Source organism: Lissotriton vulgaris, chromosome 4_1 (assembly GCF_964263255.1).
Source record: "Lissotriton vulgaris chromosome 4_1, aLisVul1.2, whole genome shotgun sequence".
Taxonomy (NCBI): Eukaryota; Metazoa; Chordata; class Amphibia; order Caudata; family Salamandridae; genus Lissotriton; species Lissotriton vulgaris.
This window is the reverse complement of record NC_141691.1, coordinates 2,046,689,376-2,046,716,876: the sequence shown is the minus strand read 5'-3', so window position 1 is coordinate 2,046,716,876 and position 27,501 is coordinate 2,046,689,376. Positions and strand designations below refer to the sequence as shown.

The 27,501-nt window shown below is 43.2% G+C and overlaps 1 protein-coding gene across 1 annotated transcript in view; it reads right to left on the bottom strand.

The window, feature by feature from the left end:
* Positions 1–27,501, bottom strand: part of LOC147724935 (uncharacterized) — a 1,961,814-nt gene that overhangs the window by 811,456 nt on the left and 1,122,857 nt on the right. Inside the window, exons 15-17 of the mRNA XM_086918138.1 lie at positions 27,055–27,402; positions 23,560–24,227; positions 20,305–21,896 (exon numbers count right to left, since the gene is read on the bottom strand). Of these exons, the coding sequence (XP_086774264.1) occupies positions 20,305–21,896; positions 23,560–24,227; positions 27,055–27,402 (2,608 nt within the window). The remainder of the gene's footprint in view (positions 1–20,304; positions 21,897–23,559; positions 24,228–27,054; positions 27,403–27,501) is intronic.

The following is a 27,501-nucleotide window of genomic DNA, read 5'->3' as shown; positions in this document are numbered from 1 at the left end:
TCAAGATATTGATACACGTCCCTCTCGATCTTTTCAGACTTCCTCGCAGAAATCAGAAAGAAGAGGACGGTCAGAACACAGGGAAGAGCACGTCAAGTCCAAAGACAAGGAACCTGCTCAAAGTAAAAAATTACAATTTCCAGGAAAGAAGGTAGCCAGTATTAAAATAATCAAACATGCCGAGGATACTGAGGACACAGCTGAAAAACTGAGAGTGGGCCCAGACAATGCTAGACAGCGCAGCAGAAGTGACAATAGCTCGCAAGATCCTGATGAATCATCTGGAGACAGTGGACACGAATGAATACATTCAGGTGGAAACTGTGGATACCATAGTTAGAAACCTCATAAAATATACGAAATAACATTGCGTATAGAGGGAGATAAGACTAGGAAAGTAAGGGGTCTGTTTTGGGACAACCTTTCAAAAGGCTATGACATCCTATTATCTGAGAAAGACTGGCCACCAGAGTTTGTCAGGGAGTGCCCTCATTACGAAGAAATGATTATTCCTGCCTTCTCAAATCATATTCCAATTCATAGAAAATACACATAGGCAAGAAAATGGGCAGTAGCCCAAGCTCCTGCATTAAAAAATAATTCATGTAGGATGGGATGAGGACTCCCCTCCTCACAAAATCCAGTTAAAATATCAACCCACTGCACAATGGCAGTACCCAATTAAGCAAGAAGCTAAAAAACAAGTCAGGGAGATCTTAGATCAACTTGAATACCAAGGGGTGATCGAAACATGCACCTCTCAAATGAACAATCCTTTGTTTCCTGTCTCCAAGCCAGACGATTCATATCGTCTAGTCTTGGACTACAGACACCTTAACTCATGTTGCAAGACATTTGCCGTACAAAACTCACACAGTGCAGCACTAATGAATAACATCGTGCGCAAAAAAATACAAAACAACATTAGAAATCTCTAATGGATTCTTTTGTCACAACATTGCACCTGAAAGCAGGTATTTAACCGCTTTCTCAATAATGGGGTCACAGAAAAAATTTCTGTTGACTCCCACAGGGATTCAAGAATAGCCCAGGATTATTCTCAGCAAGGGTAACAGAGTTACTACAAATATATGATGATGAAGCCTTATCGTATGTCGATGACATCTATCTCACAGATGATGACCTGGATACTCACTTGAAAAGAGTGAACACCATAATACTTGGGTTCGCAGCAGAGGGTTGCAAATTCAACTTTAAAAAGTCACGAATTGCCCACCTAACTGTCCTGTTTTTAGGATATGAATTATCAAGTGAAGGCAAAAGCCTAGCAGACAACTTCTTAGAGAAGTGCGCTGTACTCCAACCACCAAAAACGCTGAAGAACTTACAATCAATACTAGGTTTCCTGAATTTCGGAAGAACTTACATTCTAAATTATGCAGAGAGGGTTAAACCTCTCTATGAATTAATAAAACCTGATTTTAAACCAATCAGTTGGACTCAGAAACACACAGAAATTTTGAGATCATTGCAAACAGACATGTTAGCTAAAACAAAATTACAAACTCGCGACAACACACGCAACCTTGTAATACGAGTCATCCCAGGAAGATGCGGATTCACGTACCTGACCTCTAATGAGGGAGAAACGGTACCAATAGCTTACAAATCACATTTGTACACAAAAGCTGAAATGAAATTCAGTTCAACTGAAAAAATTCTAAATACCGTTCAAACTGCTGTAGCAAAAGAAAGAACCCAAGCCCAAGGGAGAATGATAACTGTTTTAACAGCAGAATCAGCCTTTGAGGCATTAACAAGCCCACGCAATTTGAATGCTGTGGCATTAGATCCAAAATGGATACAGTGGGAAAATTCTCTTGCTGCAGAAGACGTGAAATACTATTTTGATCCGAACATGAAAAAACGGAAAGATCTAAAATATGAAGAAGAATATCCTCTGCCAATCAAAATTCTGCCTCTCCAACAGTACTCTTGTGTAATCTATATGGACAGATTTGCACGACATTACGATGTGGATAATAAATCCTACAATGCAGCGTGCGCGATTGTTAAAGGTTGCTGGCGCTGTGGTAAATTCAGACCAAAAATAACAAAAACTGAATCACTAAGAAACTGCTCGGCTCAGCGAGCTGAAATCAGATCTTTAAAGATGGCGCTTGAAAATGCTGATCGTGAATTCCCGACACTAATAGTGTGCGATTCACATTTCTGCGTCACATCTTACTATGATGACTTGCAGAACTGGGTTCAAAACGATTACAAAGATGACACAGGTGCCACAATAAAGCATAAGAAGCTTTGGGAACAGGTAGTTCTTTTGCAGAAACAACTACAAAAGACTCACGTGATACATACTCTGAGTAATCAGCGTGATGCCGTTCACGCTGCAGGGAATTCATTGGCTGACACAGCCACCGCGGAAGCAACTAAACCGGCTTCCTTAGCCACAAAAAAGCGTTCAGAAAAATACATAGACGGGGAAACCATGCTGGCGGTAAAAACGTCTTTAAAAGGCGACTGTGCAGCACTACCCGTGAACTATCCACTCAATTATACATACATAATTGATGCAAACTCCGTTCCTTTTGCTCGAATCCCTGGAGTGGGGGATAGAGTAATTCCAAACACGAACAGGAGAATCTTCTTAATAGCGGCCGCACATATGGGATTGGGTTTAAGGCACCAGAGATCAAGGAATCTCTGGAAGAATTACAATCAGAATACTGGTGGCCGGGGATGAGCCTGAAACATTACAAATTTGCAAAGAGCTGTCCAAACTGCAACAGAGATCGCAGTAGCAAACCGACCGGAGTATTGCCATGGCCCTTCTTGTAGTTAGCATAAGGCTATCTATACGTAAAATCCAGCGTCCCATTAATTTCTTTTTTTTTTTTTATTCAAATTTTTTGCCAATTTACCATAAACCAATAAATGTTACAGCACATTTATACATTTGAAGACCATGATCACTACATTACATTATTCCTACCAACATATGGCATTAATTGTAATTCTTCTCAGTAACAGAGTTTCAAGTTTCCTGCTCAGTACCCTCAGCCAATCCTACCCCATTTATCCCTCCCTTCTTCCACTTTGTCACTGGGTACCAGATCTTCTTTCCCAAAGACCTACTTTTTTCCCCTTTCTGTCATATATTGCTTTTTCTAAATTATAAGTTGATAATAGCCGAGCTATCCACATCTGGAAAGTTGGTGGGACCCTATCAAGCCATGATATCGCTATACATATTCGAAAAACTGCGGCTAACATAAACATAAATTCAGGATATACAATCTCAGTACTCCCCGAAACCCCCATTAATAATAGCTCATCTGTGAGCTTAATTTTGCATCCCAATGACTCATCCGAAAATTTCTCAATCTTTCTTCAGGGAAAACAATTGTGGGCACCGTGAAAACATATGTAAAATGTCTGCCTCTGCGGAGTCACACCGTGGGCAAGTAATTCCTGCATTACATCCCCATTGTGCGAGTCTGGCAGGAGTATGATATAACGAGTATATAGTTTTATAATGTTGCGACTGAAGGGTAGCAGAACATAGAATTGTTCTACCCATATCCAGGGATAGCTGGAAATCTTCTAACTGTACCTCTAATTTATCCAACCACTTCCTGGCATATTTCTCTCTGTCATCAGTTTTATATAAGCATAATTCTGCATATAAGAAGCGGATCGTACATTGAGGGCTGCTCTCTAAGTAATCCATTATGCGACAGGTCCCGAAACCTAGCGATCCTCCTTTTTTGTTTGCCAGGTAACTTCTAATCTGTAAATATTTATAGAAGCTGTTACTACCTACTTTGAATTTACTTTGTATTTCTTGAAACTGTAAAATTTCTCCCAGTGGGTTCATAAGATTCCCAACTTTCTTAATCCCTTTATTATCCCATACCATCATCACAGAATCTCTAAAAATATCAACAGGTAGAGAGCTATTTGTATACATTTGTGTATAGTTGTTATGCCTTCCTAATCCCAACTTCTTTTGTAGCGTCTTCCAGATACTATAGGCGGCTTTCAAGGTTTTAAACCTAGTATGTTTATAGTAGCTGAAGTCAATTGTATTTAGGAATCCATTTACTGCCCCTTCTCTCATGAGGGCTACATAGACATTAGTGTATCCCTGCGAAGCTTCTCCTGTCTCTATGCCCCCTCCACCAATTAAACCTTGAAAATATTGGATCGCTGTGGTCCAATAATACAAGCGAAAATCCGGTGCTCCCCATCCTCCCTTTTCTCTTGAAAGTGTTAGGTGGCGGTATGCTCTTCTGGTTTTGCCTTGTGCCCATATAAATTTATTTAAGATAGCTTCTATTTTATTAAACCAAACGTGTTAAAAAAAAAGTGGGATTGCTCTAAATAAATACAGAAATTTTGGGAAGGTAATCATTTTGATCACATTTATTCTGCCCATCAATGTTAAGTTAAGCTTGTCTATCCTTTCCATATTCTCCTTCATTTTCGCTACCAGTGGTTTCATATTCAACTCTACCAGGTTATCTAGATCTGCCGTAACTTTAACTCCTAAGTATTTTGCTACCTTAACAACTCTACTGTCTTGGTATATCATAAAGGGGTTTTGTACTATTTCTGTTTTCCCGCTCTTAATTTTATATCCAGAAATTGCTCCAAACCCTGTGGCTTCCTTCTCTATCTCAGGTAGAGCTCTGTCAGGATTGTTAGTGATTATTGCCACATCGTCCGCATATGCGAACACTTTGTAGCTAATGTTATGCAGGATAATTGGGGAAATCCTACAATTGTTTTCAAATCTGCGCAGGATAGGGTCAATATACAGGGCAAACAATAATGGCGAAGCAGGGCATCCCTGCCTTGTACCCCGTCTTATTTTTACTAGTTCAGTGTACCCTTTATTAATTCTAATTCTAGCATTCGGCTCTGCGTATAATGCCTGTATTGCCTTAATATATCCCTCACCCAGACCAAACCACCTCATTACTTCCCATAAATATTTCCAAGAGACCCTGTCAAAGGCCTTCTCTGCGTCCAAAAAGATAGCCGCGACAGGGTCCCTTGCAACACCCATGGCATCTAAAATCGTAATCATCTGTCTCGTGTGTTGTGTGGTCCCCCTCCCTGGAATAAACCCGTGCTGTGAGGTGCTCACCACGTGCCCTATGATCTTACTTAATCTTTGTGCCAGAGTTTTAGAGTATATTTTAGCGTCTGCGTTCATGAGTGTAATCGGGCGATATGACCCGGGCTCTAGTGGAGGTTTATTTTTCTTAAGTATTATAATGATGTCAGCGCCACTCCAAGAGGGAGGGATTGAGTTGCCAGCCTGTGCCTGCATAAGAGTTTCATGCATGTCTTTCCCTAACACTCCCCAGAAAACTTTATAGAACTCTGCAGGGATTTGGTCTGGGCCTGTAGCTTTCCCTCCTGGGAGGATGCTTACTGCTTCTAGAATTTCTTGCAGTGAAAATCTACGCTCTAATTCTTCCTTTTCATCTGCGCCTATCTTCGCACAGTGTATTCCTCCCAAATAACCCGTGATCTCTTGTTCTTCCTGCCCAAGTGTCTGATCATAGAGGTTTTTATAAAACTCCCTAAAAACCTCCTGTATTTCTAATGGCTTGTTTACCACCACCCCTGCCTCATTCCTTACCTCCTTTATTTGTCCTGCAGCCAAATTCTGTCTAGTACGAATTGTCAGATAATGACCAATTCTTTCGCTGTATTCATAGCTCTTCTCTCTTTTAGACAGATAGTTAGCTGCGGTTCTCCTCACGGAACTTTCGCTTGTATCAACTTTATTCAATTCTATTTTTAAAAGTATTTCTTCCAAAGGTTCTTGTTTCGATATGGCTTCTATTAAACGATCCTCCAGATTGACTAGCTCCCTTATCTTTTCCAGCATTTCCTCTTTCTCCACTTTTGACCTTCGTAGTGTGTACCCTAAAGTCTCTCCCCTGACACCCGCCTTAAAGGCATCCCATACCATTCCTGCAGAGGATGAACCTCTATTGATCTCCCAGAATTGGCTAATCCAGGTTCTCATTTTGTTCAGGTATTTTTCGTCTTTCAGAAGTCCTCTTTCAAACGTCCATATATAAGGCTTCCTTTCCCCCCTGTCAACTAGCGGGAGAGTCTATGCGTAAAACACTGCGTCCCATTAATTGCTTTAAAAGACGAGATTCACTTAAAAATACAGACACCAGCGCTCGGCTGACGCCAGAACTGTTATAAAAGATTTGCGAGTCTTTATCAGCACATACGTAATTGGCATGCTACATTCTGACCAAGGTCCTGCTTTTAGCTCTCAAGCTTATAAGGAGGCCATGACCAACATGGGCATTGCATTGCGGTACTCTTGTCCCTTCCATCCTGAGGGAAATGGGATTGTGGAAAGAAAAAAAGGGACATAAAGCAATCTATAACGGCGAGGGTATTAGGTTCGGGTGATGGGTGGGTCCAACATTTAACAAGTGTCCAACGTAGTCTTAATAATCTGCCAAGAAATTCTCTAAAAGGTTTCCGTCCATACAAACTATTGTTCGGTACTAGAATGCATATTCAGGACTTAGATAGTCAGACTTCAGTGGTAAAAAAAGAAAAAAAATGCTTTAATATCAAATATCGTTTGGCTGTTTTACAGGACTTACATGAAACAAGAAAAGCCCTGAGCAACATAAAGTTAAAACAGCAGCCAACAGCCACTGAAGTTAAACCACCTGTCCCAGCAAGGCCTGTCTGGATTCCAAAGATTGGGGATCTGGTCAGAGAGAAGATCGCGGTGAAGAAGGAATTTGGGCCTTCTTACAGAAAAGCAGTACCTGTCTTAGCTGTCAGCGGAACAAGATCATTTGTACTACCGCCCCTTGCTGGTAAAAAGGAGAACCGAGTTGTATCCATCGACCTGGTAAAACCACAATCATGTGGCCAATAATAAGTAGTAGGCCCAGTGGACTCCCAAGAAATAGCAGAATACCAAAATTTGCTACAATCCAAGAGGTTCAAACTGAGAGACTAATCACATTTGATAAACCTGCAGTGAATAAAAAAGGACTATGCAAAAATGCCATGGAATTTGTGCCTCTTGAAACCCAAATTGTAACAGTTCGTCAAGAAACACCTGTCTACAACAATGTAGCCTCAGACTATGCTAATGAAAGAAAAAATGAAAAAGCAAAGGAAAATTCGGAAGCAATTCCAACAATTGACAGAACTGCATCTGGCTACTTCATCAATTTTGATAACTTTTCTGCAGATCTAAGCGAACTTGAAGAAACGCCAGCAACAAAAACTTTTAAAGACAAAGTAACTGAACTCTTTCATCAACTCAAAGAACCCTATCTGATTTCTCCATGGATTGAATTTTGGATTGTGTTAGGTGTACTTTTCCTCCTGCTTTGGCTCATCATGGTACTTTGTTTGGGAAAATTCATTGAGGGAAAATACAGTACAATGGACACAGCAAGTCAAAACGTTAACTTGGTCCAAAAGCCACACAAGTCATCTCACATCGAGAAAAGAAACTCATCAGTGAATGTCACAGCCATTCCAGTACCCGGTGGGGTAGCTTGGGACAAAACGGATTACGAAATCTATGGCCCGGTTGAACTCTTGAAATATCCACATCAGTTCAAGGTTTCATTAAGTGACTTTGTAAAACCAAGTACATTTTCTGATGATTGGGACTTTGAAAGCATAAATAATATGATGTCAGATTTAGTAATGTCAGCAAAATTTACAGAACATGATTACTTACAGGGTTCGTCGAATTATGAACAAATGTACTGTTACAATCACTTTGCACACCATTATTTGCATAAATCTGCTCAACCTAGAAATGTTTTTAATTATAATCAATGGGAACATTGTGCAACTCCACCTAAAAGCAGCTCGAAAACATTTTATGAGAAATTCCCATACTTCTCAGGGTTTAACACGAGTGATGCAGAAACGTTTTACTTCAAACTGTTAAATAAGACAGGGATCAAAACAATGCTGACAAGCACTAAATTAATCTATTCGGAAACATTTTATGAAAAAATGACTACATTTGGTTTTGATTTTTGGAAAAACAATATTGAAACAAAAACCATCTGGGGTACCAAAAATTGGCAGGTCCAAGGTTTAGAAGCATTATTTAGAGCCTGCATGATCCCAGAACAAATAATATTCTTGAATGACACCATTCAACAGACTACTTGTCTTGGCCTAGCTAAGATTAAAGACTTAAACAAACTGTCTATTCCAAAGCCAATACCTGATAGTAATACCACTACAGTTGTTGAGATAGACGTATCCCATATTTTACACCAAAACAGAACACATCCTGTTTGGAAAAAATGGTTGATCTGGCCAACAGACACAAATAACTGTCAAGATAGATTCCTGAACAAAATACAGGGGTTCAAAATGACCAGGCCAGACCCTAGATACTCCCAGAGACAACATCCAGGGATAGTAACAACATACAGTGTAGGGAAACTATGCCTTGATTGGCTACAGAAATCCACACTGGCTGAAATTAAGCAACACTTGACTTTACTTAAAGACAGTGCTGACTTGCGTGATTTCATAATGGGACCACGCAAACAGCGCCAAAAACGTTTCATAGCGGCCCTTGTATACGCTGCATACAACGAAGCTTGGAAAGTAACTCAAATTGAGACAGCAGAAAAAATACGAGAAATTGATCGTATTAATTTGGAAAAATTACTTTCTGTTGTGGACAATGGGTTAATGACTCTGTCCTCCAGAATATATTCACTGGACAGTATTGTATCATCTGCTATTGATATAATAGAGCAGGACTTACCAATGTTACAACACGGTCACTCCCAATTACGTTCTATTGTACAGCTTGGCTGGACGTTGCAAAATCTGCGTTCAGGCTACGTGCCATGGCGTTTAATAAACACAACGTCATTATTCTCTATCTTTACCCTTACTGATAGACAAATCAGTTCGGCACAAAAAGGAGCAGACTATACGATTCTGAGCATTGAAAAACTTGAGAGATTACCATTGACAATGTCAGAAAGACCTGTCATTGAATGGATAATACACAGAATAATTACAATTCCGATAACAACTTTCCAATTTAAATACTGCCAAGAGTATATACCAGCGGGCCAATATGAAAGGTTGGGTAAAGGGTACATTAAGTCATCATGGAAATTGCCTTACACACACACATGTTATAGTGAAAAGAAACAGAATGTATTTCTTAGTGGTAACAATTGTAAACGATCACTAAGCGGTATACTTCTGTGCCAAGGTATTAATTTGCATGGGGCCTGTGAGGGGACTTCAAATAACCTTTCATGTCACCAGCACGGCACACCTGCAACACAATTAGAGCCATTCTTTAGACGGCTTTCTAACGGGAGCTATATTCTAATAGTGGACCACAGCTGTTGTGGCATGGTGCCAGGGAAAGCCTATCTCGTAAGCGTTAGTTCCATCGTCACTTGCTGTATGCAAGTATTGTATCCAAACAGCACTCCAGATACGGCTTTCTTTGAATATCTCTTCTATTCGAATTGATACTTTAAGCAGAATGAAGTCTGTTCTTTTTCAGACAACCGTGCCTTTAACGTCATCAAAAGAAACGTATGATCTGCAAGTTGCAAGGACAACGGCACAAGTCAAGCCCGTCTGCGCCCGTCCGCGGCCGACCAGGCCCAGGGCCCTGTCGTAATGCCCAATTCTACTCTTACTCCTCCGCCGATCTCCTGAGACTTAAATCTTCAGGACCTATTCCTGCCCGTGCTGTCAAAGCGGCTCAGACATGTGGCATTCTTGTTCCATCTGACTTCTCGGCACTGGTCTGTCTCCCCGATCCTTTTCCCTTAGCTCCTCAGATCTCCGCCTCTCTATCGATCTACTACCTTAACACCCGTTCCCTCATTCGTAACCAGCTTGAGATCTTTCAAATACTTCATCAGAGCTCTATCGATATTCTTCTCCTATCAGAAACCTGGATCACTGAAGACTCCGCCCCCGACATTCTCGCAGCAATCCCTACGGGATACTACATTATGCATGCCAACCGGCCCGCTGGGAAAACTGGTGGCGGAGTGGCGGCTATCATCCGCTCTGAACATATCTTTTCCGAGATCACGATGACCTCTATCCCTAAAACTGAATACCTGGCACTAAAATTTACCTCCCCTAAATCGTCTTTTATCTGCGTCCTCGTATATAGACCCCCCGACTCTATGCCTCTCTTTCCCCAACTCTTCAGCGACGCTATCGCTCAATTAGCAATTAACCACGCTAATATCGTGGTTATCGGTGACTTCAATTATTGGCCATCTGATGTCCACGAAAGCCAATCGTCGGTGGAATTCACAGACCTTCTAAAAGGCATGAATCTCTCCCAACATATTCACACTCCCACCCATCTGAAAGGTCATATCCTCGACCAAGTCTGGACATCAAACCTCGACATTTCACCTCCTTCAGTCTTCCCTTGTTCCTGGTCTGATCACTATTTCATCTCCTTTCACTTACATCTGCACACTTTGTGTCCTCCCCCCCCCGTACTAAGAATATTATGGCTCGCAATTGGAAAAGGGTCCATCTGCCTGATTTTCACGACTCACTGGCTTCTACTGCACCCACGTCGCTGATCTCACTAGAGAATCAGGCTGACAAACTTGATGAATGGCTGCGTCAGGCTAGTTGCCCCTCTTAAAAGAATTAAAGCTAAGCGCCCCCACGACGCTCAACGTTGGTTTACGGACCAACTTAAAGCGGACAAACTTGCTCTGCGGCAAACTGAACGCCGCTGGCGTCACCATTATGATCCTCAGCTCAAACTTGTTTACACTGAGACCTTAAAATCCTACAAACAATCAATCTTGGCAGCCAAGACAGCATATTTTTCACAAAAAATCTTGAACTCTAATAACAAAACGAAAGATATCTTCTCAATTGTAAATTAACTCTCCCTACCAGATAGTCACCCCCCAACCTCAGCCGACCCAAACCCTTTGTGATTCGCTTAATTCTTACTTTATAGAAAAAATAACAACAATAAAAAATAATATCCCGACCCCGGCATCTCCTACTCCTCCTCCTCCTCCCCCTCCTCCCCTTACAAACACCAGTACCTTGACTGAGTTCCCACCTATATCTCCACAAGAGTTCGCCTCCCTCCTTCATAAAGTCAGGTCGGGATCTCCCAATGATTGCTGTCCCCCGCAGGTCCTGAAAGAAGCCTTTCTTGCATCCCCAGGCCCCCCTCTAGCATTACTTAACAACTCCCTTGCTAACGGGGAGGTCCCATCCTCTTTTAAGTACGCTGCAGTCTTACCCATCCTAAAGAAACCCAATGCAGATCCCACAATACTTAGCAACTACAGACCCATTTCCCTCCTCCCCTACCTAGGAAAGATCCTGGAGACCTACGTTACCCGCTGCTTGAGCTCTTTTATAGAGAAATCCTCCTTCTTAGACCCTCAACAAGCGGGTTTCAGACCCCTCCACTCCACCGAGGCGGTCATAGTAGCAGTCATGGACACCCTCAGGAAAGGTGCTGATAAAAACACCTCTCAAGCCCTTGTCCTATTAGATCTCTCGGCGGCATTTGACACGGTCGATCACACCATCTTGATCGACCGTGTCCACAACGCCGGTATTCAGGGAGTGGCCCTTGACTGGCTCAGATCTTTCCTTCACCAGCGTTCAGTCCGTTCACCTTTCCACCTTTTCCGCACCCTACACTTCCCTTCCCTGCGGTGTCCCACAGGGCTCTGCACTATCCCCCCTCCTTTTTAATTTGTATCTTCAACCACTCTTAGCTTCCCTCCGCAACTCCCCGGTCACAATTTTCAACTATGCGGACGACCTCCAGTTAATTTTTCCCATAGACCCCTTCCCTTCCTCTCGTATCAACTTCCAGTCCATCATGCTGACCATTGCGGAGTGGATGTACCACAGCCACTTAAAGCTGAACTCTACCAAAACTGAGCTCGTCCTGGTAGGAGGACCAAATCACCCATGGAATGCCACCTTCTGGCCTACATCTCTGGGGACTGCACCCACTCCTGTGAGCTCAGTCAAAAGCCTGGGGGTGATCATTTCCGAAGATCTATCAATGAGACCGCATATCAACACGGTCACTTCCGCCTGCTTCTTCCACCTCAGGCGTATCTGTAAGATCAGCAGGTTTCTTACCAAAGAAGCCCTGACCCAAGTTGTCATTGCGCTTATCACCTCCAGGCTCGACTATGCCAACATTCTATACGCAGGAATTCCTGCATGCCACCTTCACCGACTTCAGCTGGTGCAGAATCAGGCTGCTCGCCTGCTTTTCCACCAGCCCAAACATCAGCACGTCACTCCCCTCCTCCGCAGTCTACATTGGCTCCCTGTTTCTAAACGCTGCACTTTCAAACTGGCATGCACTACCTTTAAGGCCCTTTCGGATGCAGCCCCTATGTTCATCTCTTCGGCCTTGTCCCGACACATCCCTTCTAGAGCCCTTCGCTCAGCATCACTAAACCTCCTCGAGGTCCCTAGATTTAAAAGAAAAAAGCACGGTGGCCTGAGCTTTTCTGTCCTGGCCCCTTCCATCTGGAACTCACTACCTCCTTCTCTCCGTCTTTGCCCAAAGTACGATTGTTTCCGCAGACTTTTAAAAACCCTGCTCTTTCAAGCCGCTTATGACTAACCCTCTCACCCTGGATCAACGCTATATGTCAATGAGCGCCAAGAAACCGATGGTGATAGTGCGCGTTATAAATAATTTTAATAGAATTAATAGAATAGAACGGCAGAGATACATTCCCTTTTATCAACAAATTGCCCCGTGCATTTCGTAGAAATGCTAAGCCAAATTTTAAACATGTCAGATACCAGTGGCATCGCACATGTATTTAAGACAATTTTTTCGGGACTGTTAACACCCTTCGAAGCAGTTCTGGGCATCTTTCCCAATTTTGTCCATTCTGTCTTTGGCGGCCTACCACTACTTTTGGGACTCGTAGCAGGTATTTTATTTTTGCTCCTTCTGCTCCGATATAGCAAGCCAAGTCGCAGACAAGACTCCAGCAACGATGGAAGAAACTATCCTAGCTATACGCTATCGGGACCGCATAACTAAAGTCCTTGGATTAGCCCGGCTAAGAGATCTGAATATGACCTGGTTTCTTTCATTCAGACCAATCTGGCAAAATTGCATCCTACCTGTGCTTCGATGTATGCTATGCGGAGAAGAATGCGTGTTGGACGTCTGTCTTACACTACCATCAGCAGTACCATTGGATACAGATACTTTGCTAAGTCCTGTAACGGCTCATGCATCGTGTTGTCCCCAGCGGCTACCCATTCTGATGACGGCATTCGTTGAGACTTCACCACTACGATTAGGTGGCAGTGAAGTACGAGATAAGAGCAGCATCACCAGGTACGACCTTCTGTGAGCATTGCTGATCCTGACATTGATGATAGCAATCATTCTCACGACTGCACTCTTGCGGCATTTTCAAACTTGGTTGAACTTTCACCTGATGTCGTAGACCAATTTTTTGCGAGTCTGTCTGAAATGATGTTCTCCCCTGAACAGAAAGAATAACTTTTTAAGCAAACGAGCACACAGCGTTCCCCTGAACTCTGAATTCGGCCTTCAGCTTTGATAAACAAAAGCTACTGAAAACATTTGGAACTATTTTCTCCCCTGAAAGCGAAATTCTCTTTTTCAACTTCCAAAATATTTACCTTTTTCTGGCACATGTACTCTGCTTAAAGTAGAACTATTCTTAAAGAACAGAGCGTCTATTTTTAGGAACTCTAGAGACAATATATTACCTCAGCCTCTAGCACATTTACAGCAACTGTATTCATATGTGATGGAATGGTCTCAACCTTCTTTTCTGTATAAAGAGCCATTTCATGTGTAATTTTCGCAAATCGTTCAGCTAATATATATAAGCATGTTTAACTGAATGGTTACACTGCTTGAAAAGCGTACAGTACCAATAGTCATTTTCGTGTATTTCGCATACACCATTTCGAATGCAAAAAATGTTTTTTGGGGTGGGTTGGAATACACATGCACCTTTAAATGTTTACTATTGCTTAGTTTTAGTAATGATGGACATTAGATCGTGGAGTGGGTATTGTGTTTTTATCCAGGAACCTAAATCGATATTTCTATTTTATGGCCTTGTACAGTTATAATCAATAATATCCCTATAATGGCATAGGAATCATATCCATATTTAGTTGTAGCCCATGCAGTCACATTAAGCAAGGCAACTTCCCCGGACTCCTAGAAAGCACAACGAGTTCTCTAAACAAACCAAACCTCCAGCAACCTGGGAAATCTCCGTTTGCTTTTGTTTTGATTTCGTCCTAGAACTCCTGTGAAGCACTGTAAGAACGGCCAGTTCTTAGTGACATCTTTATTGACGTCTCATGTCCAACCTTACGTCAAACCCGGCACCTTTCAGGTATAAATATACCAACGTTGCCTTAAGCAAACACACGGTGGTGGTTTTGGAGCCGAGCAGCTATCTACTTGCCCGAGAGTCCAGCTGATGCGAGAGCCCACGGACGCTGCCCTTCCCTTTTGACGCACTGAGAGAGACGCTGTCTTTTCTCCTGCCCAGAAATCCAGCTCCGGTGTTCTCAGCCGCCTTCGCGGGCTGCTGGGATATCGAGTCCTGAAAGAGAGATACCAGACCTCCTGCATTCTATTACCCAGGTACGGAGCTGATTAAACCCTTAAAGAGAATTCTTGATTCAGATTCTTGGCAAAACCAACTTAACTTAAACTGCTACTTACTTACTCCTTCCCACGTATTAGGCTTAGGTCAGGTACACCGGGGTAGGCGTATTTAGAAGCACCAGTTGAGTACGTTAGTCAATGTATATATGTATGTATATATTTTATCCATTTTAAGTATCTTATGGCTAAGAAACCATACCAATGCTTTGACGGTATTATTTCAGAATACTCCTTTTACTGTACGCACTTTACTTTACATTTGCAATCATGGCAATTCATTTCTCTTGCATGAGAAAGAAGACTGCTCACTAAATTACACCTTTAATTGAAAACGCCCGTCTCTCTTTTCTGTGCACTCTGGTGAAACTAAGTACGCACGATTGACTGAGTGAAATAGCTGTCTATTGTTTTCACACGACTCTAGAGATACACTCTTATTCTGAGGGAGCAAAGTTGTCATGTTATATGGTTGTCAGAAGCTTATCCCTTCTTGTCTATCCAGGGAGGTTAAACTCCTCCTCGTTTATTCGAGAAAGTTTCTAGTGACCTCTGAGCTAGCTGGCAAACCTGAAGTCTAATATAGTCAGTAGAGACCTGGTCGACCTCAGTCCTACGTCTACACTGCTGAATATATTATTCCAATGCGCAGAGCCTATTGGGAATATAGGAACTACACTACAATGACTCTATATATATAAATCCATACTCGATAGTATGCCAAGTGTATTGGACACACCTTCCACAGCTACCACTAGCACAGGAGACGAGCGGGCCAAAGTCTTGGTCCTAAAGAAATCACATGCCTGGACATTGGTACATGGCATAACCATGGCGGAATATCTCGGGCCAGTTGTGCCCCGCCAGGCCTAGTGGTCTCCAATGCACCTCGTCTATTCTTGCAAGATAAGATCTTTTTGAAAGATTGGTCCCTGATAGCATGGAGATGCACTAGGGACTGGTTAATATTGATTATTAGTACAGCCAAAAGAATAGCTGACACCATCTTAGTTGAGATACAGGTTCTCGAGGCAGCTATTAGAACAACTGTAACACCGATCTTGTTCAAAAAGCAACAAGATGAATCAAAACTCTTGTGAATTTAAGGATACCATCTTACAAACCAAATTAGACAAATTTAAAAAAGACTTGTCCAAATGGAAGCACAAACGAGTATACCCTTACACGAGTGATACTTACACTCCACCGGAGTATAGGAATAATGGTAGACGCTTTGGGTCTAACTATTCAATTCAATTCAAATAATCTTTATTTCGATCGTTAGAGATCATAAAAGATATACAAATAGATCAACCATAAAAACATTAAAAAAACATTAAAAGTGAGTTCAGTATTTTGAAATTCAAGGATACATGATTACAGTCTAAAAAATGAATACATTTTGGATTAAGAACTAATAGATCGTGCCGCATTAGAGTCCCTTATAATTCTTGCACGTAATCTCCACATTGCCGTCAAAAATATCGCCATTACAAACACAGTTGGAGCTGTTAAGTCTGTTTTGAGCACTCTGTAGGCTGGGGCATAAGTTCTAAAGCCCAAGTTCTTTAAATAGGGGACCAGCCAATAGTTCCTGATTGTGCTGTAGGCTCTGCAAAACAAGACCACGTGTAGGTCACTTTCCAGCTTGTAGTTGCATGCTGGGCAGTTACCCAAATCCAAGTTACCGTCCCAAGATTTAGTAAAGGACTTCAAGGGAAGAGAGCCGTATCTCCATTGCAGAAAGATCTTTCTTACATACACAGGGGACATAGCATCTAAGACATACTCAGGACTATAGGAGTCTTTTGCTTTGATGAATATATCGGTTAAAGAACCTTCCCGAATTAAACTCAGATCTCTGTAACATAAGGCTGTAAAACAGTTTGGAAAGTTCTTTCCTCGGGAGCCTTACGGACATTACTTCCGGGTTACACCATAGCTCTGGGACTCCGAGGGTCGTACACATGTCCCTAATGTACTTCAACCATGGGATTTTAGTCACATGTATTGACCTAAGAAGCTCCTGTAGTTCGATTCTGTAGTGGCCCAGATCCTGGCTACTCCACAAACGTCTCCAATAGGTCAAAGGTTTGAGGCTCAGTTCTTCAGTGATTGGACGTAGTGCCAAGTCCATTCTTAAAGGGAGAAGGGGAGTGCTCGGTGGAAGGGCCGCCAATTGTCTAATAAAGTTGTTCTCTGCGACCTGTATAGTCTGTAGCGATGTATGTCACCATAACTCGGCCCCGTGGGTAATGCCTCCTCAAGCTTGGGCTTTATAAATGTGTATTGCAGGTGCCAGTGGACGAAGAGTGGATTTTTTAGCGATTCTTGTAATAGCACCAGCCCTCTGGATTAGTTTTGTGGTTGCCTTTGTTTTATGTGGCAACCAAGTTAGATTCTGGTTGAGGGTTATGCCAAGATACTCAATTACATAGACTCTTTCTAGGGATGTAAATTCCAAGCGGGGATTTGGGCAGCTTTTGGGTTTATGGCTGAGAATCATGAATTTAGTCTTGGAGGGGTTTATTTCTAATCCCCTTTCATTGCAGAACTCCAAGAATCCATTCAAGACCCTCTGTAGCCCCATTGGTGTTTTTGACAACAGCAGGGTGTCGTCCGCGAACATAATCGCTGGCACCCTGCTGCTGTTCAAGTGCGGCGCATCAATGTTAGGGATCCTGCTCAAATGCTCTATCACCCCATTCGTAAATAGACAGAACAGGGTCGGCGCCAACACACAACCCTGCCTTACCCCTCGTTGGACAGGGAACCTATCTGTCAGCGTACCGCCCTTTCCATATCTTACACGGGCGTAGTTATCTGAGTGTAGCCTGATGAGAATCTGGAGAATATCTCCAGGGACACCCAGATCCGCAAGTACCGCCCACAATTTGGCCCGGGGGACCAAATCGAAGGCGGCACGGAGGTCGACGAAAACCGCATACAGTGACCCCCCTTCTAAATGTGCCGTCTTCCAGTACAAAATGTTTAATCTAAGTATTTGATCCACTGTTGAGACTCCTTTCCTGAATCCCGCTTGAAGAGGGCTTAAAATATCAGTCTCCTCCATCCAGCTTTGAAGCCTATCCAGGATTAATCTTCCAAACAACGTTTGGGTTACATCAATAAGGCTGATTGGGCGATAGTTGGCGGGGAGCAGGGGCAACCCTTTTTTAAATATCGGGACCACCTCCGCTCCCAGCCAAGTATCCGGTATTTTCATTCCCCCCAGCACTGCATTGAATAAAACCGACAAATAGGGTGCCCAGATCCCAGGTTCCTGTCTGAAGAGGTCGCCCGGCACCCCATCCAAGCCCGGGGCCTTTCCAGAGGGAAGCCTCGCTATTGCCGCCCTAATGTCTTTTATGGTGAAAGGGGCAGAAGTATGTTTAGTGTGACTAATAGGTGTTGATGTTACTAACTCCTCGTTTTCAGGGGAATAAAGCTGCTGAATGGTCTTGCCAGACATTTGCAGCAATGTTGGGTTCAATTGCCGAGGGAAGATCCCCGCTCCCATGGTTGATTATTCGCGAGAATCTGCGGGAGTCCCTTTTAGCTAGGGACTCCGATAGATTCTCCCAATGCTGTACATCCCACTCTATTTTAGCGTTAACTATAAGTGATTTGTAAGCACTCTTTTTAGAGCGGATCTCCTCCCTAGAGCCCTCCCTTTACATATTAAAAGCATTTTCTAAAAAAGGGAGTTATAAAATATTGTATCAGCACTAGTGTTAACAGTATTCAATCATGAGTGAGTGTATTAATTGTAATATACACTCATATTCGAAAGATTTTTCCTTTCTTTTTTCATATTTCACATATCGTGGCCTTATACTTCTTACTCATTGTATAGACTTTCATTTTGGATACATCAGAAATGTCCAGTTTAATTTTCGCAGAAACAGAAAAGAGATTTTGGAAAGATCAATTTGTGTCGTGATTGTATAGAAAAAGGGACATAAAAGCCCGAAGATATCCACCAAGGAGGCTGTCGGATTTGAAAGTTTCAGAATGAAAATTAGAAACACCCGAATGCGTGAGCACGAAAGTTTGTTTCATAGTCAACCTACTTTCACCAGAAGAAATATTGGAAGATAAGAGTTACACCCCAATGAAAAGTGTCAGTTTTCTTTTTTTTTTAATAATATTTTTATTGTATTTTCATTTACATAAAACATACTCATAGAGACAAACATAAAAGACTGGCTGTAGTTGTCATTCTGCTTATTTGGCACAAACAATTACAAGTCATGAGCGGATTGTTAGTGTCTGTTCGGTTTTGGTTACATAACCCTCTTGGTTAGACCTAAACATGTCTACTTTGCCTTGGGTTTGGCAGTCTTGGTTTCGAGCTTGTTGTTACACAAATAACATAACATAGAAACATATAATATATAGTTGTTGTTGCTGGTTGTTGATCAGCTTTTGGTGCCGTAGTTTGTTTGGGTTCAGGTGCGCGTTTGGGTGCTGTCTATGGTGGTTTGAAAGGGTCTAGGGCGAAGTCTAGTGTGGACCACATCTCTCTGTTTGGTTTACTCCATGGGGTGTGTTTTCGAGCTGTACTATCTGCTCCTCTCAAGAAGGTTATCCAGTTTAGCCATCGCTTGAATGTGACTTTGGAGGTGTTTTTCCAGTTGGCTAGTACAATTTTCGCTGCGCTTGTTAGGAGGAAGTCTAAGAGGATTCTGTTGTGTTGTGTACTAATGTTGGTATTCATGTGTGCTGTTGTTAGAGTGCAGAATTCTTTCTTTAGGGTGTCTGGTTCGTGAAGTTAAACACTTTGCCCCAGAACTTTTTTACCTTGTTACACCGGAAGATCAGGTGCACGAGGTCACCAGTTGTTGTGTTGCAGTTCCAGCACAGGTTGTTTTCTCTTAGGTCTAGTTTAGCTAGTTTAGAAGGGGTCCAGTGAGCCTGGTGCAGTAGCCAGAATTTTGTTTGTGCTAGTGCTGGAGATATGATGTTTTTCGTGGGGGATGACCACATGTTGGCTTCTTCTTGCTCCGTTAGGTTCCTGCCTATTTGAGCATCCCAGTACTGTTTGTTCTTTTCATTGACTTTAGAGGAGGTGGGCCGAAGAAGTTTGTACAGGTTTGATACATGGTGACCTGTCTTGTTCAGATTTTCCATAAGTTGGAAAATTGAGGGAGTTTAGCTGTTGAGGTTGGCTTTTGTGATCGCTGTTTTGATGGCTAGGAAGTTGTAGAGCTCCATTTCTGGGAGGTTGAACCTGCTCTTTATGGTGTTGAATGTGAGCGGTGTGCCTTTTTCCTCCTGGTGTGCCGGGTATGAGAGGCCTAGTTCCTTCCATGTATGTATGTCTAGGGCTTTGCTTTTGTATTTTATCTTTGGGTTTGCCCATAGTGCTACCCATTTCGAGTTTTTGAGGCTTACTTCTAGTTTCTGATCTACTTTGAGGAGTGCGTTTTTTGTTATTTTGAACACCGGGTTCATTTTTAGGGATTGTTTATTGGATGTTAGGAGAGTTAGAGGTTCAACGTTGTCGAGGATGGCTTTCTCTAGGGCTAGCCACGTTGGTGTGTATGTTAGGTTTTGCATTACCCAGTGTAGGCCCTGCCTGGCAATACAGGCTATTTGGAAGGTTCTTAAGTCTGCAACGTTGAGGCCTCCTAGTTCTTTTCTCAATCTTAATTTTTGTAGAGCTAGTCTGGATTTTTTGTCCCTCCAAATGAATTTGTTGAGAGCTTGGTCTATTCTCTTGTGGAAGTCATCTGATAGTGCTAGTGGCAGCATACTGGCCAGGTAGTTAACTATTGGTGTGATCATCATTTTGACTGTTTCTACTCTTCCCCACCAGGTTATAAATTTAGGCGACCATTTATCCAGTAGTTCTTTTATCTTTTTGAATGTGCTCTCTTCATTTTTTTTGAGCGTGCTTCTTAGGTTTCTATCAAAGATGATTCCCAGGTATTTTATCGAGTGCCTTTGCCATGTCAGACCAGAGTCCCCTAGAACCTCACTAGTTGTGTGTATGTTCATGGGCATGCACTCTGATTTGTCTCGATTTAGTTTGTACCCGGAGTGTGAGGCATATGAGTCGATAGTGCTTATTAGTGAGGGAATTGATTGTGTCGGGTTTTCTGTGATGATCAGGAGGTCATCAGCGTAGGCCGCTAGTTTGGCCGTCGTTTTGTTGATGGAAATGCCTGCAATATGTTTATTGGTGATGATATCTTGGATCAGTGGTTCTAGGGCCAGTAGGAGCAGCAGTGGGGATAGTGGACAACCTTGTTTTGTTCCTCTCTGAAGATCGAAAGGGGCAGATGTGGTGCCATTGATTGTAATCTGCGCTTTTGGATTTTTGTACAGGGCCATAACCTTCTTGACGTATGTCTCACCTAGATTGTATGCCTGTAGGCACTCTTCTAAGAAGTGCCAGGACACCCTGTCAAAGGCTTTTTCAGCGTACAGTGTGATTGTGACCGCTGGTGTATGTGAATTTGAGCAGCGTTCTATTACTTGGCAGAGGAGTCTGGTGTTATCGCTGGACATCCTTCCTTTCATGTACCCTACTTGTGTGTACCCTATTAGCTTGGGGAGCACACTACTAAGCCTTGTTGCTAATATTTTGGCATATATTTTGCAGTCTATGTTGATAAGTGATATAGGACGGTAGTTTTTTGGCCATTGTGTATCCTTACCCTCTTTTGGAATGACTATGATGTTGGCTTGTGACATTGTGGCTGTTACTTCTCCTAACTCACCGCAATGGTTGAAAGCTTTCGCAAGTGTAGGTACGATTAGATCTTGGAAGGATTTATAGAAGTGTGCAGTGTAGCCGTCTGGCCCTGGGGCCTTTTTGTCTTTTAGAGACTTAATGGCCGTTTTGATCTCTATGGTTTTGAAATCCTGGACTAGTGCTTTCGCTTCTGTCTGTGTTATTTTTGGTAGTTTAAGCTTCTCGAGGTAGGATTTTGTTCCTTTAGTGTCTAGCCCTTCGTCTTTGTTGTATAGTTCCTCATAGAATTTTTTGAAGGTGTTTACTATCTCGCTGTGTCTAGTGTGTGTCTTGTTTGAGGTGTCTGTGATTGCTATGATGCTGTGCTGTCTTTGTTTGCGCTTGAGGTATAAGGCTAGAGATTTCCCTGCTTTGTTTGCTTCGCATAGGTAGATTTCTTTGTATTTTCTTATCCAGAGACCTGCTCGCTCGCTAAGTATTCTATTGAATTCTTATTTCTTTTTTGTGAGTTGTAATAAGGCACTCTGATTTGTGGTGTCTCTAATGTGTTGCGCTTCTAGACTTTTGATATCCTTTTCAAGCTGCTCAAGTTGGGCTCTCGCCTCTCTATCTCTTCTCGCTTTTATTTCTATAAGTACCCCTCTTACTGTTGCTTTGAGTGCCTCCCACACGGTACCGGGATTTGTGTCCTGGGATCCGTTGTCTGTAATGTAGTCTGCTATGGCTTTCTGTATTTTTACTCTTTCATCCTGTTTGGCTAAGGTCGTGGTATTGAGTCGCCATCTGCATGTTAGTTGTTCGTTGTGTCTCCCCGTCAGGTGTAGGCTGATGCATGCCTGGTCTGATAGTGTTCTTGCCGCTATGTCTGTGTGTTCGGTTAGGTGTATGTGAGTACTCAAGATGAGGATGTAATCTATCCTACTGTAGGAGTTGTGTGGGTGCGAGTAGAAGATGTGGTCTCTGGTATCAGGGTGTTGCAAACGCCTTGGGTCTGCTAGGTCCATTTTGTTGCAAAGGTTCATTAGCGTTTTGTGGGAAGTTGGGGTGTGTGTTTTAGACTTGGCCTGTCTGTCTAGCGTCTGGTCTAATGCCATGTTGAAATCACCCGCCACAACCATCATGTTGTTTGGGGGGCTGGATTCTAGGTCTTTGAGCACCTTCTCCCAGAATGGAGTGTCATCCGTATTGGGCGCATAGATGTTGGCTACCAGTATTGTTTCATCTCTTCTTTTCAGCTGCGTGATCAGTAGACTGCCTTCTTTGTCATGTTGCACCCTTTCGATCGATATGTTAGATCTGCTACTGATCAGGGTTACTACCCCTCTCTTTTTCCCCACCGCTGGTGAGCATGCTACCTGGCCTATCCATCTCGCCCTGATTTTGTCTGCTTCCTCTAGGGATAGTTTTGTTTCTTGTAGTAGTATTATGTCACCCTTTGTTTAGGCTAGGTAGTCTAGGGTTTTCTTTCGCTTAACTGGGTGGTTGAGCCCTTTGACATTGAGTGAGATGATCTTGAGGTCCGCTAGTAGTGTGGTACTACCTATTCCTGTATTTGTTGGCCGCTACTAGGGCTAAGTATATTTTGGCCTCTGACGGCCCTACCCTCCTTAACCTGCTCCCGTATTTCAGGATATTTTGCTTCAGTGCCGAGGCCGATCTGTGTGAGTTGCTGGTGGCCTCTCTACCGGAGACCTTGACAAGACGAACGCTACTAACTCGACATACTTGACGAACCTGACATACAAGACACAGAAAATTACATCCCGCTTCTGCCCCCCCTTCCTTCCCCCTTCCCCCTTCCCCCCTCCCGCTTTTAGTCCAGTCCTTCCTCATGCTGTGGGTGTGTGACAGCAAGATCCCTCTGCTCCCGCTTCGACCCCGGGGAGGTGAGTCCTTTAACCTGTCATTGACCACTTATTTTCTACTAAAAAGGATATATACATGATGACTGGGCCCTTCGTGGTGGGCCCTGAGGTAGATTGTCTGCAGTACATGAGGCTGATCATACGTGCGAATAGATCTTATATTGTCGCTGGTTGTGCTCCTGTTGTCTCGTATTCCTTGTAGTTCTTTCTGTTGTATCTTGCTCATGGTTTTCTCAGAGGTAGATTTTTTGTAGTATGATGTTTGTATAGTTTGTTACGATAATCTTGTGAGGTGGAGTTGTTTATGTCCAGAGCTTAGTCTCTGTTGGCTGCCGTTCCTGGTGAGGTGCTCCTTTTTGCCGTTGGCGTCGAGGCTTCCATTTCCTGTGTTGGTGGTCCTTGTAGGTACCGTCTGCCTGCTTGCAGGAACTCTGTATGCCTTATCCATTTCGAAGGCGCCCTCGAACTTTATGTTTGTTAGTTTTGGGATGAGGTTCTGTAATAGTGCAACGCACGATCCGACTTTGTCCTCCTCTCCTTCTGGTATCCCCAGAATTCTTATATTTCCTTTTCTGCTGCGATCTTCGAATTCCGCTTTCTGTCGTTGGAGCTCAGTGGTAGCTTTGGCGATGTTGCCTATGGCTTTGCCCGATAGTTGTGACCGGTCTTCGATGTCGCTGACTCTTTGCTCTATCGCCTCTACCTTGTTGTTTGTTGCGTGGATATCTGCTCTGATTGCTGCTAGCTCCAACTCTATTTTGTCCGTAGTTTTTTTGGTTGATTTGAACAGTTCGTGGACGTCTGCCAGCTTTCTTAGGATACTGTCTAGTGTGCTGTTTATGTCTGTTCTTTGTTTGATCGGTGAGTCATTATTGCCGTCCAGCCTGTTTTTCTTTAGTTGTTGAGTTGCTTTACTGTCTCCACCTGCCATCTTGATGTGGTTGGCCTATTACGCGGGTCAGTTCTTGTTGGTACTCCTTTGTTATTGAGTTTGGTTGGCTGGGCTAGCTTGTGGTTGTTGTAAAGCTCCTTGTGTCCTTTTGATGTATGCTGGAGATTTCTTGTTGTTTTGTCAGCTGTTGTTGGTTTTATGTCTGGGACTTGCAATGTCCATGCTGAACTACCTTTGTTACCTTTGTTTGCTAGAGTGTGTTGTTGCTTGCAAGTAGACCTTGTGTTACCACCTTTTAGCCTACCTACAGCTCTGGTTGGTTGCTGTATGACCGTTGCCCGATCGCCGCGTGACCTGACTAGCTTGTGCTATGTTCGAATTGTCATTCCTTATTGCCTGTTGGCTGAAGCCTTCAGCCTCCGCACTATCTGGTGCAGCCTTGGCGGAGTCTTTTTTTTTTCCACACGCTTTAAGCCTTAAGCGACTCTGGTTATTGGTGTGTACACCTTTGCTGGAGGTACTTTATGGCGAGTTGCCGGTTGTCACCTTGGCCTCTTGGCCCGCTGCGAGTAGTCGTTGTACCTCGCTATTAGTCAGCGCAGTTTGGCTCTTTTAGCGGTATTGTCGGTAATGTCCCGCTGACCAGATAACTCGCTTTAGCGCTAAGGTTGATGTCTGGCTGGGCTTGCGCTATTTCGCCCTTTTTCGGGATACTTTATTATTTATTTATTTTTATTTATTTTCCGCTTGCTTAGCTTCCTTTATGCTGGCTTCTCCTTGTGTGTGCCCTCGACTGTTTTGGGTTTCGTTTTCGTTTGAAAGCCTAATGGCCGCGGTCTTGGTATTTTAAGCACCTCAACCAAGATGGCTGTCGATTTCGTTTCTGGCCTCAAGGCCGGTGTTGCATTGGTGTTTCGCTTTGGAGCCTACTCGTATGTTATATTCGTTCTGCTCTCTTTCGCGACCTTTGGCTTGCCGTAGCTCTTTTCTGCGCATGCGCGGCTTGTCCTGTGCTTGTTTTGAGTATCGTTCTTTAACCCAAAATGGCCGCGCCCGTGTGGAGTTTCGGTTTCGGCTTGGGGTACTTCTGCCTGCGCTCTTCGCTATATTCTCGTTGCCTTGCCCCTTATTAGTGGTTTTGATCAGTTATCTGGCCTTAATATCTGGCTTTAATACCGCATGGGCCGCTCGCACTGACTTTGGGCTTCTTGGGAGCCTCTGAAGTTCTTCTGTAGTGATTGCCTCTTATACGTCTCTGTCTGACCGCGCCATCTTGAGTGCCTTCCTGCTCATTCTTTGTGTCGGTTGCTGCGAGGGGAATTCTTCGATGTTGACCTGCGCTGTATTCTTCCTCTGCGCGCTGTGGTGGTTCTGTCCTGTTCCGATGTATTTTGCTCCGTTCCACAGTTAAAACTGTCTCGGTTCTGGCTGTTTTTTTGGCTTTTGATCCCGGGGTCCGACAGAGCTCCAGATTAAGGCTGGCTCTGCCCTTGCCATCCAAGCCACGCCCCATGTGTCAGTTTTCTAAAAAATCCCCAAACAAGTGTGTGTTAAGAGAATTGTCTACCTACCGAACGGCGAAATGTCTTTTAAACAAATAATGTGTCCCTTTAGGTAGTTGGCGTTGTTTACCGTACCACTACAGAATAAGTCTTTGTAAAATCAATTTATGGGGAGAAAATCATTTTCACTTTCTAGGTTCCGTTTTTGTATAAGTCTGTTCTATTTCTATCCCTGACCTATGTAGGAGCCGAAACTGCACGTAAATGAATGACCTCTGGTACATAAATCTTGCTCATTTTAAAAAACGCGGCGATTTGTATTAGACAATTCCGTCTTATGTGTAAAAACTAAACACATGCCATATTTTACAGTATCATTATACGCATCCGTCATAAAAAACATTTTTAAATCCTCAAGTTTTTAAACGTTTGCTCAAAATAGATTTGCGATCCTAACCAGGAAAACGATCTTCTTCAATATTTCGGCACCATTAGCATCTCAGACAAGACAAAACAATTTGAATGCCTCAAAAGAATAGTATCTTCTTAGGTTTTTTCGGTAGGAATTCAAAGGACACTTATACCTTATTATACGTATCCCCCCACCATTACATAAGGTTTATATAGTTGTCCGAGTCGTAACACATACTCTCTATTGACCTCACCACTTCGCAGTCCCTGTGGATTGATATGGCGCATTTGTTTATTCCAACCTCAAAATGTCAAGGATTCTGAGGTGAAGGACGACAGGAGAGATAATTCAAGCAGCCAGCTTTATTTACTGCCAGATACAGAATGCCGTTGGGTAACCGATTCGCAAGAGAATTCCTCAACATTCTAAACAGCGCGCCGGAAGGCACGCGCACGGACACACGAGGTAGGACGGGGGCGGGGAAGGGACAAGATAGGGAAGGGACGCAGGATGTTACATCTTCTCCCGTTTTTTCAAAACAACTCCAGAATACATAGTTTCAAAACAAGCAAAGCGAATACATGCTCTGCTTTCGCAGGGATGGTTAATACATAGCATAATCCTTGAATCTTATGGGCGGAACAATTGTTCTCCTATCACAATTGGCATCAACAGGACCGAATGTCATGCCTGGAAGAGACACTCTGGGAATACCAATATTTGATACAGGAGTAGTTTTATCCCCACACGCTCCATCCATGTGTGACTCAGCAGAGGACATCGGACCATCGTCCTGAGAGCCACTGGGCCTGCTCACAGGCTCAGAGATCCTTCTTCTAGCAACTTTTGACCCATTCCACCATTGACCATTGTCAAGAAGAACTGCAGTACCCTTTGTTTTGACCACACACCTAGGTTCACTATACTTGCTCATGTTGGCCCCCTTCCTGGGATACTTCACTCTCACTATGTCACCTTCTTTCATAGACATCTTTCGCACAGCATTCCTTGTGTCATAATTTGTGTGCATGCGCTTCTGGCGCTCATCAACCAGACTTCTCATCTTACTCTCACTTTCTTTACGGTTTTCATTTTCCCATTTTTTCCAAGCCAATGACCAATGTGGTTGCATATGTGTGATCGCTGTTCTATCCCTGACAAGTTCAAATGGGATTCTGCCAGTGGTACTGTGAGGGGTTATTCGGTATGACCACAACCTGGTGCGCAGTGCTGCCTCAACAGGAATATGAGACTTCAAGGCCATTTGGATGGTTTCTTTAATCAGGCGATTGGCCCGTTCCACTTGGCCATTGCCCTGTGGATGATATAACGAGGATTTTACATGTTCTATGCCTTTTTTTCGAAGAATGAGACTAATTCAGAGGATACAAACTGCACTCCGTTGTTGGAGACC